Source organism: Thalassophryne amazonica, chromosome 4, assembly GCF_902500255.1.
Source record: "Thalassophryne amazonica chromosome 4, fThaAma1.1, whole genome shotgun sequence".
NCBI classification, from domain to species: Eukaryota; Metazoa; Chordata; class Actinopteri; order Batrachoidiformes; family Batrachoididae; genus Thalassophryne; species Thalassophryne amazonica.
This window is the reverse complement of record NC_047106.1, coordinates 45,892,453-45,913,941: the sequence shown is the minus strand read 5'-3', so window position 1 is coordinate 45,913,941 and position 21,489 is coordinate 45,892,453. Positions and strand designations below refer to the sequence as shown.

At 40.5% G+C, this 21,489-nt stretch overlaps 2 protein-coding genes across 2 annotated transcripts in view; one reads left to right on the top strand and one right to left on the bottom strand.

The window, feature by feature from the left end:
- The window catches only part of LOC117508154 (DHRS-12_like_SDR_c-like domain-containing protein), a 44,279-nt gene extending 30,733 nt beyond the window's left edge, over nucleotides 1-13,546 (top strand). Inside the window, 1 exon segment of the mRNA XM_034167818.1 lies at nucleotides 13,294-13,546. Coding sequence (XP_034023709.1) covers nucleotides 13,294-13,409 — 116 coding nt within the window. The 3' untranslated portion in view covers nucleotides 13,410-13,546.
- Nucleotides 13,547-14,121: 575 nt separating this feature from the next.
- Nucleotides 14,122-21,489, bottom strand: part of wdfy1 (WD repeat and FYVE domain containing 1) — a 54,296-nt gene continuing 46,928 nt past the window's right edge. The window contains exon 12 of the mRNA XM_034167816.1: nucleotides 14,122-18,478. Coding sequence (XP_034023707.1) covers nucleotides 18,419-18,478 — 60 coding nt within the window. The 3' untranslated portion in view covers nucleotides 14,122-18,418. The remainder of the gene's footprint in view (nucleotides 18,479-21,489) is intronic.

The window sequence follows — 21,489 nt, the reverse complement described above, 5'->3', positions numbered from 1 at the left end:
GCGCGGCGCCAGGACGAAGAGGCGCGATCAGAGGAACTGTGAAATACTGGTCAGTCACTATTAATAATTTCTTATGTGTCCAACCTCGTAGGTTGATAGTTAAAATTAAATTTGTTAGTTCTAAAAGCCATCATAATTATTTATAGGAAACCATTCTATTTTTATTTCTCAAACAAACGTTTGGGCCTGAAAACAGGTTGGTCTTATTTTTCTACTAAGGTTTGAACTTTGAGAGTGTTTACACACGAGAGAAAAGTGAAAAAATGTTAATGCCTGTTTGAGAAAAGTGTATAAAGTGTGTAGTGAGGGGTTTTACAGCCTTAAAACATCTACAACCCCTGGCAAAAAATTATGGAATCACCGGCCTCGGAGGATGTTCATTCAGTTGTTTAATTTTGTAGAAAAAAAGCAGATCACAGTCATGACACAAAACTAAAGCCATTTCAAATGGCAACTTTCTGGCTTTAAGAACACTATAAGAAATCAAAGAAAAAAAATTGTGGCAGTCAGTAACGGTTACTTTTTTAGACCAAGCAGAGGGGAAAAAAAATGGAATCACTCAATTCTGAGGAAAAAATTATGGAATCATGAAAAACAAAAGAACGCTCCAACACATCACTAGTATTTTGTTGCACCACCTCTGGCTTTTATAACAGCTTGCAGTCTCTGAGGCATGGACTTAATGAGTGACAAACAGTACTCTTCGTCAATCTGGCTCCAACTTTCTCTGATTGCTGTTGCCAGATCAGCTTTGCAGGTTGGAGCCTTGTCATGGACCATTTTCTTCAACTTCCACCAAAGATTTTCAATTGGATTAAGATCCGGACTATTTGCAGGCCATGACATTGACCCTATGTGTCTTTTTGCAAGGAATGTTTTCACAGTTTTTGCTCAATGGCAAGATGCATTATCATCTTGAAAAATGAATTCATCATCCCCAAACATCCTTTCAATTGATGGGATAAGAAAAGTGTCCAAAATATCAACGTAAACTTGTGCATTTATTGATGATGTAATGACAGTCATCTCCCCAGTGCCTTTACCTGACATGCAGCCCCATATCATCAATGAATGTGGAAATTTACATGTTCTCTTCAGGCAGTCATCTTTATAAATCTCATTGGAACAGCACCAAACAAAAGTTCCAGCATCATCACCTTGCCCAATGCAGATTCGAGATTCATCACTGAATATGACTTCATCCAGTCATCCACAGTCCACGATTGCTTTTCCTTAGCCCATTGTAACCTTGTTTTTTTTCTGTTTAGGTGTTAATGATGGCTTTTGTTTAGCTTTTCTGTATGTAATCCCATTTCCTTTAGGCGGTTTCTTACAGTTCGGTCACAGACGTTGACTCCAGTTTCCTCCCATTCGTTCCTCATTTGTTTTGTTGTGCATTTTCGATTTTTGAGACATATTGCTTTAAGTTTTCTGTCTTGACGCTTTGATGTCTTCCTTGGTCTACCAGTATGTTTGCCTTTAACAACCTTCCCATGTTGTATGTATTTGGTCCAGAGTTTAGACACAGCTGACTGTGAACAACCAACATCTTTTGCAACACTGTGTGATGATTTACCCTCTTTTAAGAGTTTGATAATCATCTCCTTTGTTTCAATTGACATCTCTCGTGTTGGAGTCATTATTCATGTCAGTCCACTTGGTGCAACAGCTCTCCAAGGTGTGATCACTCCTTTTTAGATGCAGACTAACGAGCAGATCTGATTTTATGCAGGTGTTAGTTTTGGGATGAAAATTTACAGGGTGATTCCATAATTTATTCCTCAGAATTGAGTGAGTCCATATTTTTTTCCCTCTGCTTGGTCTAAAAAAGTAACCGTTACTGAATGCCACAATTTTTTTTCCTTGATTTCTTATAGTGTTTCTTAAAGTCAGAAAGTTGCCATTTGAAATGACTTTAGTTTTGTGTCATGTCAGTAGGCCTCTACTGGTGGTTGGCTCTCACTGCGGTATTGTATCACTTCCTGTTCCGGAGCACAGCGGTGTTTTGCTGTATCTGTTAGCTGTTTAATCTGCGCAGTTAGATTGATCTAGTTATCTAGATTACGATTTGTTTCACAGTGTAATCTTCACGTGCCTTAACTAAAGCACTCCTGCTGAATCACCTCTAAATTATTTACACATTATTCACTTTGCGTGTTTTTAGGAATCCGCTACCTTAGCGCAGCTACTAGCTCTTAGCCGATTTAGCATGGCGGCTTCTCCTGTCTCTCCCGCACTTTTCTGCTCTGGGTGTGAAATGTTTAGTTATTCCTCGGCCTCCTTTAGCAGTAATGGTACTTGTAATAAGTGTAGCCTATTCGTAGCTTGGGAGGCCAGGCTGGGCGAATTGGAGACTCGGCTCCGCACCGTGGAAAATTCTACAGCTAGCCAGGCCCCTGTAGTCGGTGCGGACCAAGGTAGCTTAGCCGCCATTAGTTCCCCCCTGGCAGATCCCGAGCAGCTGGGAAAGCAGGCCGACTGGGTGACTGTGAGGAGGAAGCGTAGTTTTAAACAGAAGCCCCGTGTACACCGCCAACCCGTTCACATTTCTAACCGTTTTCCCCACTCGGCGACACACCCGCCGAGGATCAAACTCTGGTTATTGGCGACTCTGTTTTGAGAAATGTGAAGTTAGCGACACCAGCAACCATAGTCAATTGTCTTCCGGGGGCCAGAGCAGGCGACATTGAAGGAAATTTGAAACTGCTGGCTAAGGCTAAGCGTAAATTTGGTAAGATTGTAATTCACGTCGGCAGTAATGACACCCGGTTACGCCAATCGGAGGTCACTAAAATTAACATTGAATCGGTGTGTAACTTTGCAAAAACAATGTCGGACTCTGTAGTTTTCTCTGGGCCCCTCCCCAATCGGACCGGGAGTGACATGTTTAGCCGCATGTTCTCCTTGAATTGCTGGCTGTCTGAGTGGTGTCCAAAAAATGAGGTGGGCTTCATAGATAATTGGCAAAGCTTCTGGGGAAAACCTGTCTTGTTAGGAGAGACGGCATCCGTCCCACTTTGGATGGAGCAGCTCTCATTTCTAGAAATCTGGCCAATTTTCTTAAATCCTCCAAACCGTGACTATCCAGGGTTGGGACCAGGAAGCAGAGTTGTAGTCTTACACACCTCTCTGCAGCTTCTCTCCCCCTGCCATCCCCTCATTACCCATCCCTGTAGAGACGGTGCCTGCTCCCAGACCACCAACAACCAACAAAATCTATTTAAGCATAAAAATACAAAAAGAAAAAATAATATAGCACCTTCAACTGCACCACAGACTAAAACAGTTAAATGTGGTCTATTAAACATTAGGTCTCTCTCTTCTAAGTCCCTGTTGGTAAATGATATAATATTGATCAACATATTGATTATTCTGCCTTACAGAAACCTGGTTACAGCAGGATGAATATGTTAGTTTAAATGAGTCAACACCCCCGAGTCACACTAACTGTCAGAATGCACGTAGCACGGGCCGGGGCGGAGGATTAGCAGCAATCTTCCATTCCAGCTTATTAATTAATCAAAAACCCAGACAGAGCTTTAATTCATTTGAAAGCTTGACTCTTAGTCTTGTCCATCCAAATTGGAAGTCCCAAAAACCAGTTTATTTGTTATTATCTATCGTCCACCTGGTCGTTACTGTGAGTTTCTCTGTGAATTTTCAGACCTTTTGTCTGACTTAGTGCTTAGCTCAGATAAGATAATTATAGTGGGCGATTTTAACATCCACACAGATGCTGAGAATGACAGCCTCAACACTGCATTTAATCTATTATTAGACTCTATTGGCTTTGCTCAAAATGTAAATGAGTCCACCCACCACTTTAATCATATCTTAGATCTTGTTCTGACTTATGGTATGGAAATAGAAGACTTAACAGTATTCCCTGAAAACTCCCTTCTGTCTGATCATTTCTTAATAACATTTACATTTACTCTGATGGACTACCCAGCAGTGGGGATAAGTTTCATTACACTAGAAGTCTTTCAGAAAGCGCTGTAACTAGGTTTAAGGATATGATTCCTTCTTTATGTTCTCTAATGCCATATAACAACACAGTGCAGAGTAGCTACCTAAACTCTGTAAGTGAGATAGAGTATCTCGTCAATAGTTTTACATTCTCATTGAAGACAACTTTGGATGCTGTAGCTCCTCTGAAAAAGAGAGCTTTAAATCAGAAGTGCCTGACTCCGTGGTATAACTCACAAACTCATAGCTTAAAGCAGATAACCCGTAAGTTGGAGAGGAAATGGCGTCTCACTAATTTAGATGATCTTCACTTAGCCTGGAAAAAGAGTCTGTTGCTCTATAAAAAAAGCCCTCCGTAAAGCTAGGACATCTTTCTACTCATCACTAATTGAAGAAAATAAGAACAACCCCAGGTTTCTTTTCAGCACTGTAGCCAGGCTGACAAGAGTCAGAGCTCTATTGAGCTGAGTATTCCATTAACTTTAACTAGTAATGACTTCATGACTTTCTTTGCTACCAAAATTTTAACTATTAGAGAAAAAATTACTCATAACCATCCCAAAGATGTATCGTTATCTTTGGCTGCTTTCAGTGATGCCGGTATTTGGTTAGACTCTTTCTCTCCGATTGTTCTGAGTTATTTTCATTAGTTACTTCATCCAAACCATCAACATGTTTATTAGACCCCCATTCCTACCAGGCTGCTCAAGGAAGCCCTACCATTATTTGATGCTTCGATCTTAAATATGATCAATCTATCTTTGTTAGTTGGCTATGTACCACAGGCTTTTAAGGTGGCAGTAATTAAACCATTACTTAAAAAGCCATCACTTGACCCAGCTATCTTAGCTAATTATAGGCCAATCTCCAACCTTCCTTTTCTCTCAAAAATTCTTGAAAGGGTAGTTGTAAAACAGCTAACTGATCATCTGCAGAGGAATGGTCTATTTGAAGAGTTTCAGTCAGGTTTTTAGAATCATCATAGTACAGAAACAGCATTAGTGAAGGTTACAAATGATCTTCTTATGGCCTCGGACAGTGGACTCATCTCTGTGCTTGTTCTGTTAGACCTCAGTGCTGCTTTTGATACTGTTGACCATAACATTTTATTACAGAGATTAGAGCATGCCATAGGTATTAAAGGCACTGTGCTGCGGTGGTTTGAATCATATTTGTCTAATAGATTACAATTTGTTCATGTAAATGGGGAATCTTCTTCACAGACTAAAGTAATTATGGAGTTCCACAAGGTTCTGTGCTAGGACCAATTTTATTCACTTTATACATGCTTCCCTTAGGCAGTATTATTAGACGGTATTGTTTAAATTTTCATTGTTACGCAGATGATACCCAGCTTTATCTATCCATGAAGCCAGAGGACACACACCAATTAGCTAAACTGCAGGATTGTCTTACAGACATAAAGACATGGATGACCTCTAATTTCCTGCTTTTAAACTCAGATAAAACTGAAGTTATTGCACTTGGCCCCACAAATCTTAGAAACATGGTGTCTAATCAGAGCCTTACTCTGGATGGCATTACCCTGACCTCTAGTAATACTGTGAGAAATCTTGGAGTCATTTTTGATCAGGATATGTCATTCAAAGCGCATATTAAACAAATATGTAGGACTGCTTTTTTGCATTTACGCAATATCTCTAAAATTAGAAAGGTCTTGTCTCAGAGTGATGCTGAAAAACTAATTCATGCATTTATTTCCTCTAGGCTGGACTATTGTAATTCATTATTATCAGGTTGTCCTAAAAGTTCCCTAAAAAGCCTTCAGTTAATTCAAAATGCTGCAGCTAGAGTACTAACGGGGACTAGAAGGAGAGAGCATATCTCACCCATATTGGCCTTTCTTCATTGGCTTCCTGTTAACTCTAGAATAGAATTTAAAATTCTTCTTCTTTCTTATAAGGTTTTGAATAATCAGGTCCCATCTTATCTTAGGGACCTCGTAGTACCATATCACCCCAATAGAGCACTTCGCTCTCAGACTGCAGGCTTACTTGTAGTTCCTAGGGTTTGTAAGAGTAGAATGGGAGGCAGAGCCTTCAGCTTTCAGGCTCCTCTCCTGTGGAACCAGCTCCCAATTCAGATCAGGGAGACAGACACCCTCTCTACTTTTAAGATTAGGCTTAAAACTTTCCTTTTTGCTAAAGCTTATAGTTAGGGCTGGATCAGGTGACCCTGAACCATCCCTTAGTTATGCTGCTATAGACGTAGACTGCTGGGGGGTTCCCACAATGCACTGTTTCTTTCTCTTTTGCTCTGTATGCACCACTCTGCATTTAATCATTAGTGATCGATCTCTGCTCCCCTCCACAGCATGTCTTTTTCCTGGTTCTCTCCCTCAGCCCCAACCAGTCCCAGCAGAAGACTGCTCCTCCCTGAGCCTGGTTCTGCTGGAGGTTTCTTCCTGTTAAAAGGGAGTTTTTCCTTCCCACTGTAGCCAAGTGCTTGCTCACAGGGGGTCGTTTTGACCGTTGGGGTTTTACATAATTATTGTATGGCCTTGCCTTGCAGTATAAGGTGCCTTGGGGCAACTGTTTGTTGTGATTTGGCGCTATATATATAAAAAAAAAAAAATTGATGTCTGTGATCTGCTTTTTTTCTACAAAATTAAACAACTGAATGAACATCCTCCGAGGCCGGTGATTCCATAATTATTGCCAGGGGTTGTATAATAATTGTAAAAAATAATGCTGTCTACTTCGCGGATTTCGCCTATTGTGGGCTATTTTTAGAACGTAACTCCCGTGATAAACGAGGGACCACTGTATATCTACATGAAAGGTTTATCTTTGACCCGTTGTGTGACTGTCATGCCCAATTGCGCTGTGTTTGCGCTTGTGATGGAGGGCTGTATGTGGGGTTAATCTACTGTCTCGTGTCGTTTCTCAGATCAGTTGTTGGTTTGGTTTTGTGGTATGCAGGAGATCACTTGACTGCGGGTCTATACATTCAAATAATAATTAAAAAATACTGTCATCACTCTACTCTTACTCAGTCAGTCTCTTACAACGTTGTAGCCTAAATACACAAGCTTTCTAGGAGCGCACCCAATTCATTACGCACGCTCAGAGGCACGTACCCTCTGGTGCGCACTTTTTTTTTTTTTAGGGGGGGGGGGCGACCCCGCCCCCTGTGATAAACTCATCGCCACCTTAATATTTTTTTTCTGGCGCCGGGCCTGGGTTAAAGTGCATCCTGATCAGAGCGTCTGAATGCAGTTTTCAATGTTAATGACATCTCACAGCGTGGCGACCTTGCCGAGACTTTGCGGGATTTGAAACCTCAGTAGGGCGAATTATGGCTCATACAATCTCTTGATTCATTGCACAACCCCCACCCCTGAAGACTAGTTCATAAATTTAAAAAAGGGGGGGTAAGATTTCAGGCTCCATATGTACAATTGTAACCAAGTATAATTACTGAAAAAAGATTACTAACCTAGGTCAGCATGGTGGATTAGTGGTTAGCCCTGTTGCCTCACAGCGAAAAGGTCATCGGTTCAATTCCCACCTGTGGCCTTTCTGTGTGGAGTTTGCGTGTTCTCCCAATTTTGCATGGGTTCTCTCCAGGTGCTCCAGCTTCCTCCCACGCTTCCAACAACATGCAGGTTAGGATTGGAAACTTTAACTTGTCTGTAGGTGTGCAGGTGTGATTGTATGTGGCCCTACAATAGGGTGTACTCCACCTCACGCTCTATGACTGCTGAGATAGGCTCCAGACCCCCGCGACCCTTAATTGGAGTAAGCAGCTGAAGATGAGTGAGTGAGTGACATTACTAAACTATAGGTTACACCCACTACGCTAGGCTGGCATAGCGGGTGTAACCCACATTGCTAGATTGTTGTATGCAGCTGTCAAGGTTGCGCAATGACCGAACTGAAACACAGCCATTGGTTCTGTATCTTCAGCCTGGAAGACTTTTCAACCTGGTGCTCTAGTTTATACAAGTTCTTGGGTTCATCTTTTCACTTGGACAAAACCATTTGAACCAGTCCAGTACTGAATTTGAATGCTAACACCATGAAGGGCTAAACAGCTCTACAATGGCAGCCAAGTGAACGCTAAAAATCCCTAAGTAAACTGCTTCTTGCTGCCACTAGGCAAAACTGTCATTAAAAGTGTTTGGTAGTATGGAGAAGATCCCTAAGGAGGCAAACCTAACAACCTTTTTAAAATGATTGATTACACATTTAGCAGCTTAGCCTTCTTATTTTGGTGATGCTACTATGCACCAAGTCAAGTGACTGTCAATGAGGGGGTTCTTCTCCTGGTTTCAATGGGAACGAGCCCTTCACTGATAATAGACTTGTAATGACTCAGTTGTGACACACCACAGAACAGGTAGGAGGCTAAGTGAAGGGACCAATTGCACAGTTAGTCAGTTTAAAGTAGACCTGCATTGAAATAAATGTGGTCAGATTTCAGAAAGAAATAGCTGATATGTATTTATAAGACCCTTGTGAATGCAGTAAAGTAAATCTGTAAGCCCAAATTTGTAATTCAGCGGAGAAATCTTTGTTTAAAAATGACAAATTTGCAGCTAAAATTTAGCCCTCTGTGAAAACACTTTGTACAGCCGTATCATTTCCATGCCGTCAGGGACAAGACGACGCGCTCCCGCCTTCAGTCCAATCCTGCATTGAAATTGATTTTATCTGTTAGTAATGTTACTTATACACGTCCTGGTTTCAACATCCAAAAGTAAGCTGCAATGAATGTGAGATACAGATCTGTGTGCTCAGATCAGCAACGACATCGACAGCGGGCGCCGTTCTTCCTCTCCCACTCTCTGCCTTCGCTGCACTTATTAAGTCTGTGGGCTCGTTAACGAGCTCGTTAACCGCCGACGCGGGCCACTCACACCGCCCGTGTCTGCTTTGCAGCCAGTGTTGTGCCAGATTCAGCGCACAACACCAGCATCACCTCTCTGTCTACTGAATGGAGCTGCAGCACACTTGGCACAAGTCCTGAGATTATGCTCGCTGTTTTAATGCGAAGCGGCTGGTACACCTGTTGCTGCAAGGACAGACTTCTTGCGGCAAAATCCACAGCACCGCACGTCTCGGCAATCGGAGCCCCAGAGCTCCATGGACGCTGAGAGAGGTTTATATATTTTTAAGGACTGGGATTCTTTGCGGGTCTCGCCTCCATATTCCGCGATTGTACCGGAGGCGAAAGACGGTAGATTTTCATTGCGACACCACTCAATCAAACGGGCGTATGAAAAAGTCCCCCAAAATAATTTTCAAGCACAAATAAAAGAAATGTGTACTCACCAAACATGCCGCAAGACAATATGAAGTTTTAAAAAAAGTAGATCCTTCCATATAAGACAAGAAAAAGGTGCAGATGCAAACTGACGTAAATCCACAAATTACAGTTGGCGCGCAATGCATGCTGGGAGAGAGGGTCTTCTCCGTGACGTCTCGGCAGCGTCCATGACGAGAGGGACAGTTTTGCGGAGGGCTAAATGTTAGCTGTAAATTTGTCATTTTTAAATGAAGATATCTCCGTTGAATTACAGATCTGGGCTTCCAGATTTACTTTACTACATTGAGAAGGATCTTATGTGTAAATGTAAGTCATTTTTTGGTCCAAAGATCTGACTGCATTTATTTCAATGCAGGTCTACTTTAAAGTTTCTTCACATGTAGCACGTTTACCTCTGTTGGGATCCTCTTAACCAGCTGATTAACCAGACGTGTCATTTTCTTTTCCAACTCAGTTGCAACAAGAAGGGGTTCACTGTATTTTTTAACTTGCCCCTGTTAGATAATATCTGTGCTGATTCCTTATTTTATGTTAGTGATCAAGTATTTGCCTTTGTTATTTGATTGGGAGTCTCAGCTCTGGTTTAAAGTTTAAACATAAGAGTCAAGTTTCACTTTCATCACACATGTGCAAGTTCCAGATACAGGGAGCGCTCCCCCTATCTGTGAGAGCCAGTAACATTTAGAGTAAACCACACCCACTGTAATGCCCACATTGTATAAAAGTGTTGTGTGAGCCATCTTTGTTGTCTTTACACAAGATGGAGTTCATCTGTAAAGACCCAGGCCTGGTTTTCAACATGACTTTTAATGAATTCAAAATGAGGAATATAATCGTTTCGTTCTTGGTAATTACACCCCATACAATTACTGTGTCGCTGAATAGCCCATGACTGTCTTAGCCAATCATAGTCATAGTATAGCGGGTAGCTGAGTGGATAAGGAGCTAGCCTTGCCTCAAACTACAGTAGTGTTCAGAATAATAGTAGTGCTATGTGACTAAAAAGATTAATCCAGGTTTTGAGTATATTTCTTATTGTTAATGGGAAACAAGGTACCAGTAGATTCAGTAGATTCTCACAAATCCAACAAGACCAAGCATTCATGATATGCACACTCTTAAGGCTATGAAATTGGGCTATTAGTAAAAAATAATAAAAAAAAAAAGTAGAAAAGGGGGTGTTCACAATAATAGTAGCATCTGCTGTTGACGCGACAAACTCAAAAGTATTATGTTTAAACTGCTTTTTAGCAATCCTGTGAATCACTAAACTAGTATTTAGTTGTATAACCAGAGTTTTTCATGATTTCTTCACATCTGCAAGGCATTAATTTTGTTGGTTCAGAACCAAGATTTTGCTAATTTACTAGTGTGCTTGGGGTCATTGTCTTGTTGAAACACCCATTTCAAGGGCATGTCCTCTTCAGCATAAGGCAACATGACCTCTTCAAGTATTTTGACATATCCAAACTGATCCATGATACCTGGTATGCGATATATAGGCCCAACACCATAGTAGGAGAAACATGCCCATATCATGATGCTTGCACCACCATGCTTCACTGTCTTCACTGTGAACTGTGGCTTGAATTCAGAGTTTGTGGGTCATCTCACAAACTGTCTGCGGCCCTTGGACCAAAAAAGAACAATTTTACTCTCATCAGTCCACAAAATATTCCTCCATTTCTCTTTAGGCCAGTTGATGTGTTCTTTGGCAAATTATAACCTCTTCTGCACGTCTTTTATTTAACAGAGGGACTTTGCGAGGGATTCTTGCAAATAAATTAGCTTCACACAGGCGTCTTCTAACTTTCACAGCACTTACAGGTAACTCCAGACTGTCTTTGATCATCCTGGAGCTGATCAATGGGTGAGCCTTTGCCATTCTGGTTATTCTTCTACCCATTTTGATGGTTGGTTTCCCTTTTCTTCCATGCGTCTGATTTTTTTTGTCCATTTTAAAGCATTGGAGATCATTGTAGATGAACAGCCTATAATTCTTTGCACCTGCGTATACGTTTTCCCCTCTCCAATCAACTTTTTAATCAAACTACGCTGTTCTTCTGAACAGTGTCTTGAACGTCCCATTTTCCTCAGGCTTTCAGAGAGAAAAGCATGTTCAACAGGTGCTGGCTTCATCGTTAAATAGGGGACACCTGATTCACACCTGTTTGTTCCACAAAATTGACGAACTCACTGACTGAATGCCACACTATTGTGAACACCCCCTTTTCTACTTTTTTTTTGTTTTACTAATAGCCCAATTTCATAGCCTTAAGAGTGTGCATATTATGAATGCCTGGTCTTGTTGGATTTGTGAGAATCTTCTGGTACCTTGTTTCCCATGTAACAGTAAGAAATATACTCAAAACCTGGATTAATCTTTTTAGTTACATAGCACTACTATTATTCTGAACACTACTGTACGTCTGTATCCTTGGACACGACAATCTACATGGTCTCAGTCCACCCGACTGTAAATGAGTACATCCTCGGGACGGGGAGTAACCCGCATCAGACTGGCGTCCCATCCATGAGGAGTTGCAGACTCTCAGCCGCTTGACACTACTGAATTTGGAGATACGCACCGGCACCAATGGGCCTCAGGGCCTATACAGATCTTATACTCAACAAAAATATAAACGCAACACTTTTGGTTTTGCTCCCATTTTGTATGAGATGAACTCAAAGATCTAAAACTTTTTCCACATACACAATATCACCATTTCCCTCAAATATTGTTCACAAACCAGTCTAAATCTGTGATAGTGAGCACTTCTCCTTTGCTGAGATAATCCATCCCACCTCACAGGTGTGCCGTACCAAAATGCTGATTAGACACCATGATTAGTGCACAGGTGTGCCTTAGACTGCCCACAATAAAAGGCCACTCTGAAAGGTGCAGTTTTGTTTTATTGGGGGGGGATACCAGTCAGTATCTGGTGTGACCACCATTTGCCTCATGCAGTGCAACACATCTTCGCATCATCCGTGAAGAGAACACCTCGCCAACGTGACAAACGGCAGCGAATGTGAGCATTTGCCCACTCAAATCGGTTACGACAACGAACTGAAGTCAGGTTGAGACCCCGATGAGGACGACGAGCATGCAGATGAGCTTTCCTGAGACGGTTTCTGACAGTTTGTGCAGAAATTCTTTGGTTATGCAAACCGATTGTTCCAGCAGCTGTCCGAGTGGCTGGTCTCAGACGATCTTGGAGGTGAACATGCTGGATGTGGAGGTCCTGAGCTGGTGTGGTTACACGTGGTCTGCGGTTGTGAGGCTGGTTGGATGTAGTGCCAAATTCTCTGAAACGCCTTTGGAGACGGCTTATGGTAGAGAAATGAACATTCAGTACATGAGCAACAGCTCTGGTTGACATTCCTGCTGTCAGCATGCCAATTGCACGCTCCCTCAAATCTTGCGACATCTGTGGCATTGTGCTGTGTGATAAAACTGCACCTTTCAGAGTGTGCCTTTTATTGTGGGCAGTCTAAGGCACACTTGTGCACTAATCATGGTGTCTAATCAGCATCTTGATATGGCACACCTGTGAGGTGGGATGATTATCTCAGCAAAGGAGAAGTGCTCACTATCACAGATTTAGACTGGTTTGTGAACAATATTTGAGAGAAATGGTGATATTGTATATGTGGAAAAAGTTTTAGATCTTTGAGTTCATCTCATACAAAATGGGAGCAAAACCAAAAGTGTTGCGTTTATATTTTTGTTGAGTGCTTCTTTAGCCCATAACTGTGTTAGCAATCTCATTCAATGGTAGACTAATTCAGTGTTTTCATCCAGAGTGAAAAGATGAACCCAAAAACATCCTAAAAAAAAAAAAATCCCAGCGTTCTTTGTTTTCACTTTTGTAATGTAGCTGGCCTTTATATCTTTTCCAACATGAGTCGTACATCAGAACTGACCCTCTGATACTGTACCACAGAATTCACTATTCTCTTAACAGGACAAGCTTCATTATTGGTGAAACACGAGCATCAGTATACACCACGATGTGTGTTTGTATGCAGACCGAAAAGTGGTGTCTACCCACCTGCCCCTGGCCTGGACACACAGCTCTCCTCTGGAGGAACAGAAGTTGATGTCTGTGCTGGAGGATCTGGCCAAGACCTTCCAGCCACACTGAATCAACAGGAAGAGAGTACCAGTACCCTGCCACTAATGTCGACAGTTTGTACGGACCACGACACGGCCGCCGAAAGCATCAGAACACTTTGTCTCCACTGTAAATAGCTTTAATAAATATCGACTCCTGCCAAGTGAGTTTCAGGGGATCAAAGACTAACTTCATAAAGCTTCTGGCATCATAACATCTCCTGCTGCTACATAAGATATAAGATGTTTGGGGGGGAAACCCGGCCTTACAGTGTAATCAGGCTTTACAAAATGTGTTTTAAATTGTAACCATTTATGACGACATGGAAGCTTTTTGATCTAGGTTTTGTGATGCTGCTTGCTTCTGTGTTGCGTGTTGTCTCACGTCCACAAAAGCACATTCATGTTGCCGTCTTCCATTGTGACTTCATTACTGTTGTCAAATCAGATGGGAATCTGATGTGACCAAAGTCACATACTCCAGCTATGGCTTTGATAACTACAAATGTGCCAAAGTGTTAATGTGCATTTAACCGCGGTGTTAATACGTCTTGTTGGTGCTGTTCGTGTACTGTAGCTGAGGTGTTACATCGCTTGACGTGCAGTAAACTTCACACCTTAGTAATATCCACCTCAGAAAAAAAAAACTTCACTGAATGCCTTATTAAAGAATTTACTGATGTGAACGTGTTTCTTTTTTTTCTGTCATCTCACGCCTAAAACTCAAAAAGAAACAGAACACCATTAGCATGAGAATAGGTTTATTAAGCATCAATTCTTTTCTGCGTGATCAGGATCAGATCAGACAAAAATCAGTAATACACCGTCAAAAATATTTCAAAATACAGTTATTTCAGATATGCATTAACATGTTTCAACAGCAATTTACCTTTTTTAAACAAGCAGTTAAAGATTAAAATTGAGACCAAACAAAAACCAAGTTTCAGTTAGCGATGGCGGCTACAGAGTTGTGGAAAATGAATTTTTGCTTCATGAAGTGAGACGGAAGAAAATGAACCACTTACAGCATGACAAAATCCTTTACTCTCTTCCTGGTGGCCACCTGGCAATCAGAAAATCTTTTTCCATTAGCCACTTCGGCGTGAATTTAAACTAAATGTCAGCTTTCCACAATTGTAACAACCAACACAATTTTTAACAACCTTGCAATTTATACAGCATTTTACTTAAAGCTACAGTGTGTAGAATTTAGGCACGTTTATTAGCAGGAATGGACTATAGCATTCAAAACCATCGGTTTATTAGTGTATAATTACCTGCGACAATTAATCCATGTGTTTTCATAAGCTTAGAATGAATCCATGTGTACATAAGAGGGCCTCCTCAAGAAAGCTGCCATGTTCATACAGGAGCCCAGAAGAGACATTACTTTCTCCAACATCTGTATTTTGAAGCACAGATGGAAGACTGAGGAAAAAAGATGATTTGGTGGTTGCTCCCCAATGCACTACTAGTGCAGGCTAAGAAGTTTGTGAGTCATATTAAAAAAAAAAAAAAATGAGTACTGTTCATATTGTTTATCACAAGAAAACGGAACGGAACATGGATCCTTGTCGCCAAAGAAGCAAAATGGTGATGGGAAACAAACCTGCGACAGCATAATGCAATCTGCAACGTCTCCACTGGATGAAAATAAATCCTAGGGATGGCAATACATCTGTGTCATATTGAACCATGATGTGGATCCCTCGGTACAGTCAACACCGTGATAAATTATTTTTACCCTATAATAATGCAGAACCCCTGTCATGCCAGGATTTGTTTTATTTTTAATGACCAATGAAAATTAATGCCAAAAAAAAAAAAAAAAAAATCCATTAATTTCAGATCAGTATCTCTGCAGCCATTAATCTTTTTCTTCTCTTCTGCTAAGCACCACATGAGTCAAAACAGCTGTTCAATACTTTTCTTACAGATACAACTCCTTATAAAGCCATGGAAATGTGAAATGTGTTAAAATGTAGTTCTGTTTGAACCAGCTACCTTTTTGCGCTGTTGGATTATTTAAAACATAAGTCGTTAAACACAGAAAAGGACTTTTTCAACATATAAAACTATATAAATCTTTAATTCATGAAGTTTTCCATCCAGTTTTTAACTATGAAGGAGCAGATATGAAAATAGTCCAGGTTAAACTCTTGCACAAACAATCATCGTGCAAAACTATAGGTGTCATAATGCATAACTACTAACATCATGATATAATGCCTTCATCATCCAAGAAGTGAAACATTAATTTTAGCACACCCCTACTAAATCCTACACACTGTAGCTTTAAGCTTTGCAGTTGCATAAATTCATATAATTTAAAAATTAGGTAGTTATAATTTAAGGCCTTTTATATCCCAGAGTTTATGGAACCACTGAATACAGAACTTCATTAGTCTTGGTGAAAGTCAGAAGACAATCTGTACCTGTCAGTGTGCATTCTGTACTTTCTGAGGCTTTTACACTATAACACAGATCAACTTCCAAAGGGAATCTATCATCAGCTGTAGTGACTGTGTATTTTCAGTTTAACGTTTAGGCGTGACATCGACTGCATTCATCGATGACAGCTAATTTATATGATTACTATGGATCAATAACTTGATGAAATGATCAAATCTCTATTTTAGTGCAAGATCCGTCAGCACAGTTAATCACAAAATGACATCTGCAAGTGCTCCATATTGGACTGTTTTCATTACAGGGTCACAAAAGAAAAAAGAAAGATTTACAGTGATAAATAAGTGGCTACAAATATAAATATACACAATATGATAAACAAACTGGAATGTGACTACAATTGGCAAGCAGTAATCTAAAATTGCAATGTTTACTTTTCTCCACTTACAATAAGGCAAGCGTTAATATAAGAAGATAATATTAGTTATTTACAAGGGAGCTACATCAAATCCAGCCGTCATTACTCAGTCAAGATCTCACCAAAAAACAAACAAAAAAAAAGTTTAATTCAAAACCTGTTTTTCCAATACCTTAAGCTGTGCAATTCAGTGCAGTGGTGAGAATGTGATGAGACAAGGACAAGGAGAGGAAGCAGAACACCTTAAAAATAATTAGGATTTGGTCCATAAGTATTTGAGTAGTGACAATTTTTGTAATTTTACAATTGGTACAACATGACAATTGAAGTGGTGGTGATGGGGAGGATGACAAGATCTGTTTGTAGTGCCATTTTTGAAATATACTGACTCAATTTTCAGAGCCCATTAAGTTACAGGAAAAACTAAATGCAAGTAATTAAGTATCACTTTGACAACCATTTTTTCTTTAGTCAAGTCTGGAGTTGGACACATGAACATTTCCAAGTCACTGAACGGGTCTTGAATTTCATTCACATCAATCATTAAGAAATACAAACAGTACGGTATTTCAGGTAGGAAGCTCTCCAAAACAGTGATCATTCATGAAAGCAACTAGTGAGGGAAGCCACAAGACAGTCAGACAACTCTGAAGGAGTTACCGGCTTCTGCAGCTGTGACTGGAGAAAGTATACAGTCAAAACTTTTGTCTGCTGCATCATCACTTATACAGCTTCATGGTCCAGTGGAACAGAGAAGGATTTTCACTCCACCATGAAACCATGAGTGAAACAGAAAAGTTGCACTTTGCAAAGTATCTCCAAATACAGCCAGAGAAGCCTAACCCTAACCCAGATAAAAGTGGCCGACATTCTTAAATGGTTAGTTTCGGCTATTTTTGTTAAACCCCTTGAATTAAAGCTGAAAGTTGACACTACAACACTGTCTTGTTTCATTTTGACTCCAGTGTAGTGGTGCACAGAAGCAATATTACAAAAATGGTGTCACTCCCAGAATACACATGTTCCCAAATGTAGAAAAGGGGGAATGGGGGGTAGATGGAAAGAAAGCTAGAAGAGCTTTTAAAGAAAGTGCACAGAGTAAATGAGCCATCTTGAATGTGTTTTACACTGTTTAAGGCTGGGAAGAAACATACAAAGCCTTAAACTGACCCACAGCTTCAACACGCCACCACTTAGAGCTACTGGTAGCTTTAGTGTTTCTGTTCAGTACCTAAGTGCCTCACTGACAAACACAAATCCAATTCCCCACACAAAATTACTTTTCATCAGTAATTCTGAAGTAATTATCAGGAGGCATTACACTGTCAGGATGTATGTGCAGTATTTATCTGCACAACTCGAGGCTCCTAAAGAGAAATAGGAGGTGGGATTATTTTGAACCCCTTCATGTTTTTCCCTCCAACCAGCATCAATGAAGAAAGTGATTCAACAACAGTCTCACTTAACAGTAAGCAGAGAGCGGATCCATCGCGCTCCATCAATAACACCACGGTCATGACAGTGACGAACATAAAGCCGAGTGATGAGAAACCTCCTGAGAGTAATTTAAGGCCAACTAGTGAAAAACAAAATCTGAAAAAAGACAAAAAGATCGACAGAAAAAGCTGATCACTTTGATCAGATACTGTACACATGTAGTAACGGTATACACAGATGCTGGGATTGTTTTCAATGTTACAGTGACTAAGTAGTATGCACTTAGTGGCCAAAGTAAAACACTAAGTCAGAAGCTAATGTGATTTTACAGGAATGACAGGTCACTTCCAAAATATAAGATTACAGTCCGCTGATAGTTTAAAAAAAAAAAAAAATTACTTTTGTCAAAAGTATCAGAAATGCAGAATGTAAACACTAATAATAACACCATTCCTCCTGCAGGAGAAATTAATCAAATGCATGCATATGTGCGTGCACACACACACACACACACCATTGTGCTTCAGGTTCTGCAAAAAAACTGTAAATCAGTCAAATATCACAAAAGACTGACGTTTAGTGAAAGTGAAGACTTTCTTTAAGTAGGAATGTGGAGCTCTACACACTATCTACACCACACACACACACATTCACCAAGAGGAAGTCCGGTTGGCGCTGAAGCGCTCTGATGTGATGGGAGATATACGGTACAGAGGGGTTTCCATGACATTGGAAGCATGGGCGGAGCACAGGGACCCTGTCGTAGGTTAAGCCAATCAGCGCACTGAGAAGCCTGTTGCTAAGCTGCAGCCAACAACCTGTGTCATATCCCAGATCTGTGGAGACAAACATCAGTACCAGTGATGGCAGAGGCCTGGTGCAAAGCCACGTCATTTCTGACAAGACTCATAATTGGATGAAAGATCTTTCAGTGTGTAGTTGCAGGAACAACTGATGTGTTTATAGTGTTTCTGTAGGAACAAGCTACATTTAATCATGATGACATTTTAATAATAGCCAACAAATGCAAACGAATTTGCTAGAAACATAATTACTCACTGAAACTACAAATTGTCCTCATTGGACCTGAAGGCACCGACAAAGCCAAAGGCTTTCTCACAATATTTAGGAAATAACATTTATCATTTCCTGACTGGGTATAACTGCTAACATTTAGCTCATAATTACTGTAAATACCACATATTCCAGGTCACAGTCAACACATATCAAACTTTCATGAAGGTTAAATCTAGAATTTGGCAGAGGCTTTAAGAAAAAAAAAAGCCATTTAGCACTTTTTCCCCTGAACATTTAATAATTTCATAAAATTTGTTAGCGATAGATTCACCTGGGATTTGCTGTGGTGACAGAATGAAAACAAGGGAGTAGCTGAAGGGACTAACTATAAAAATTCTTTGTTAAAGTAGGTGAATTTATAGTTTCGTTACATACCAAATTCACATATTAGTCTTGATAAGAGTGTCTATTCCAGACCCATTCAACACTTTGGCAGAGTTTCATGAAAAGTTGTTCTTACAATACAGCTAAAGCAAAGCCAAAAGTAAAGAGAGCTAGAAATCTGTGAGCAAATGATTCCCCGGTGCTCTGCTACACCAACAGCATTCTATGTTATTCATGCATTTGGCAGTCATTAAATCAAAACAATCTACGATTTTTGTGAGCCACGTATTAGACCAGTTTTACACTGGATACTCATGGTTAGGGGAAGCGAAACACTTTAGTTTTACACCAGGTTCCCTTTCCAAATCTACAGGCGGAAAGGAACCTTTATGTATTTTTTTTTTTCCTAGTGGAAGGACAGTGGAGTAGCCACAAGCACGCTTGTAGATAGTATGAGAACACGAGTCCAGATTTTAAGCTTTTACTAACATATACAATCCTCCATGGACTTGCACCTCCATATCTGTCTGATCTAATTAAACCTTATGTACGGTGTGTTCTAAAAGTTAAAAAGAAGTCAGCAGGCCACAGAGCTTTCTCTTACTGTGTGCCTGTTCTGTGAAAAATTTGCCTACTGAGATACAACAGTATCATTCTCTGGAGTCATTCAATTCTAGATTGAAAACTCACCTGTTCTTTCTTTCGTATGAATAAGATATTAGCGTTGTACTGAACTATTTTTTCCTCTCATCTTAATTTTGTTACTAATAATTGAGCAGGACTCAAATGTCATATCTACATTTTGAGACTCAGTGAAGCAAAGAGCAAGCTGCTGGTGAGTATCCTGTCTGTGATTCTGTTATTTTACTGATGAGACAGTGTTCTGAGAGTTGTTAGTTCCAGCTGATTGAGTCTGCTCTCTCTTTCACCGTTTGAGAAGCAATTGTTGAACTCTTTTGCGGATGGTTGTGATGGAATGGAGCACTCTTTCAGCAGTCCAGTCTAAGGATGCAGCTTGCATATGAAAGATCTTCAAGCGAGAAGATTTTTTTGACAACTGCTGAAGGACTAAAATCAGGGGTTTTTTCTGTTCTTTTTTTGCATGTTTGAAATTGCTTTGTTGTACTTGATTTCATCTTCGTGATTGTTAGTATGGCCTAAAGAGTCTGTTACCTCCAAGTCTGATCTGCTTGAGACTCTTGCTCTGAAAACACTGGGACGGTTGTTCCTTAGCACTGTTGCCTACGTGCTTGCTCAGGGCAGTTGGTAAGGTTAGACTTTACTTGTGCCGTGATTTGGCACTATATACATGAATTTAACTGAACTGAATCTTAATGTGATGCGTTACCACTGTATGGCATTTCACTGAAACCCACAAAACAGTTCAGGAGGACAGACATACAGGGTGATGCTTACAGTAGTGTTCAGAATAATAGTAGTGCTATGTGACCAAAAAGATTAATCCAGGTTTTGAGTATATCTTATTGTTACATGGGAAACAAGGTACCAGTAGATTCAGTAGATTCTCACAAATCCAACAAGACCAAGCATTCATGATATGCACACTCTTAAGGCTATGAAATTGGGCTATTAGTAAAAACAAGTAGAAAAGGGGGTGTTCACAATAATAGTGGCATCTGCTGTTGACGCTACAAACTCAAAACTATTATGTTCAAACTGCTTATTAGCAATCCTGTGGATCACTAAACTAGTATTTAGTTGTATAACCACAGTTTTTCATGATTTCTTCACATCTGCGAGGCATTAATTTTGTTGGTTTGGAACCAAGATTTTGCTTGTTTACTAGTGTGCTTGGGGTCATTGTCTTGTTGAAACACCCATTTCAAGGGCATGTCCTCGTCAGCATAAGGCAACATGACGTCTTCAAGTATTTTGACATATCCAAACTGATCCATGATACCTGGTATGCGATATATAGGCCCAACACCATAGTAGGAGAAACATGCCCATATCATGATGCTTGCACCACCATGCTTCACTGCCTTCACTGTGAACTGTGGCTTGAATTCAGAGTTTGGGGGTCATCTCACAAACTGTCTGTGGCACAAAAAGAACAATTTTACTCTCATCAGTCCACAAAATATTCCTCCATTTCTCTTTAGGCCAGTTGATGTGTTCTTTGGCAAATTGTAACCTCTTCTGCACGTCTTTTATTTAACAGAGGGACTTTGCGGGGAATTCTTGCAAATAATAAAAGGTGCAGTTTTGTTTTATGGGGGGGGGGGGGGGGGGGGGAGGATACCAGTCAGTATCTGGTGTGACCACCATTTGCCTAATGCAGTGCAACACATCTCCGTCGCATAGAGTTGATCAGGTTGTTAATTGTGGCCTGTGGAATGTTGGTCCACTCTTCAATGGCTGTGCGAAGTTGCTGGATATTGGCAGGAACTGGTACACGCTGTCGTATACGCTGGTCCAGCGCATC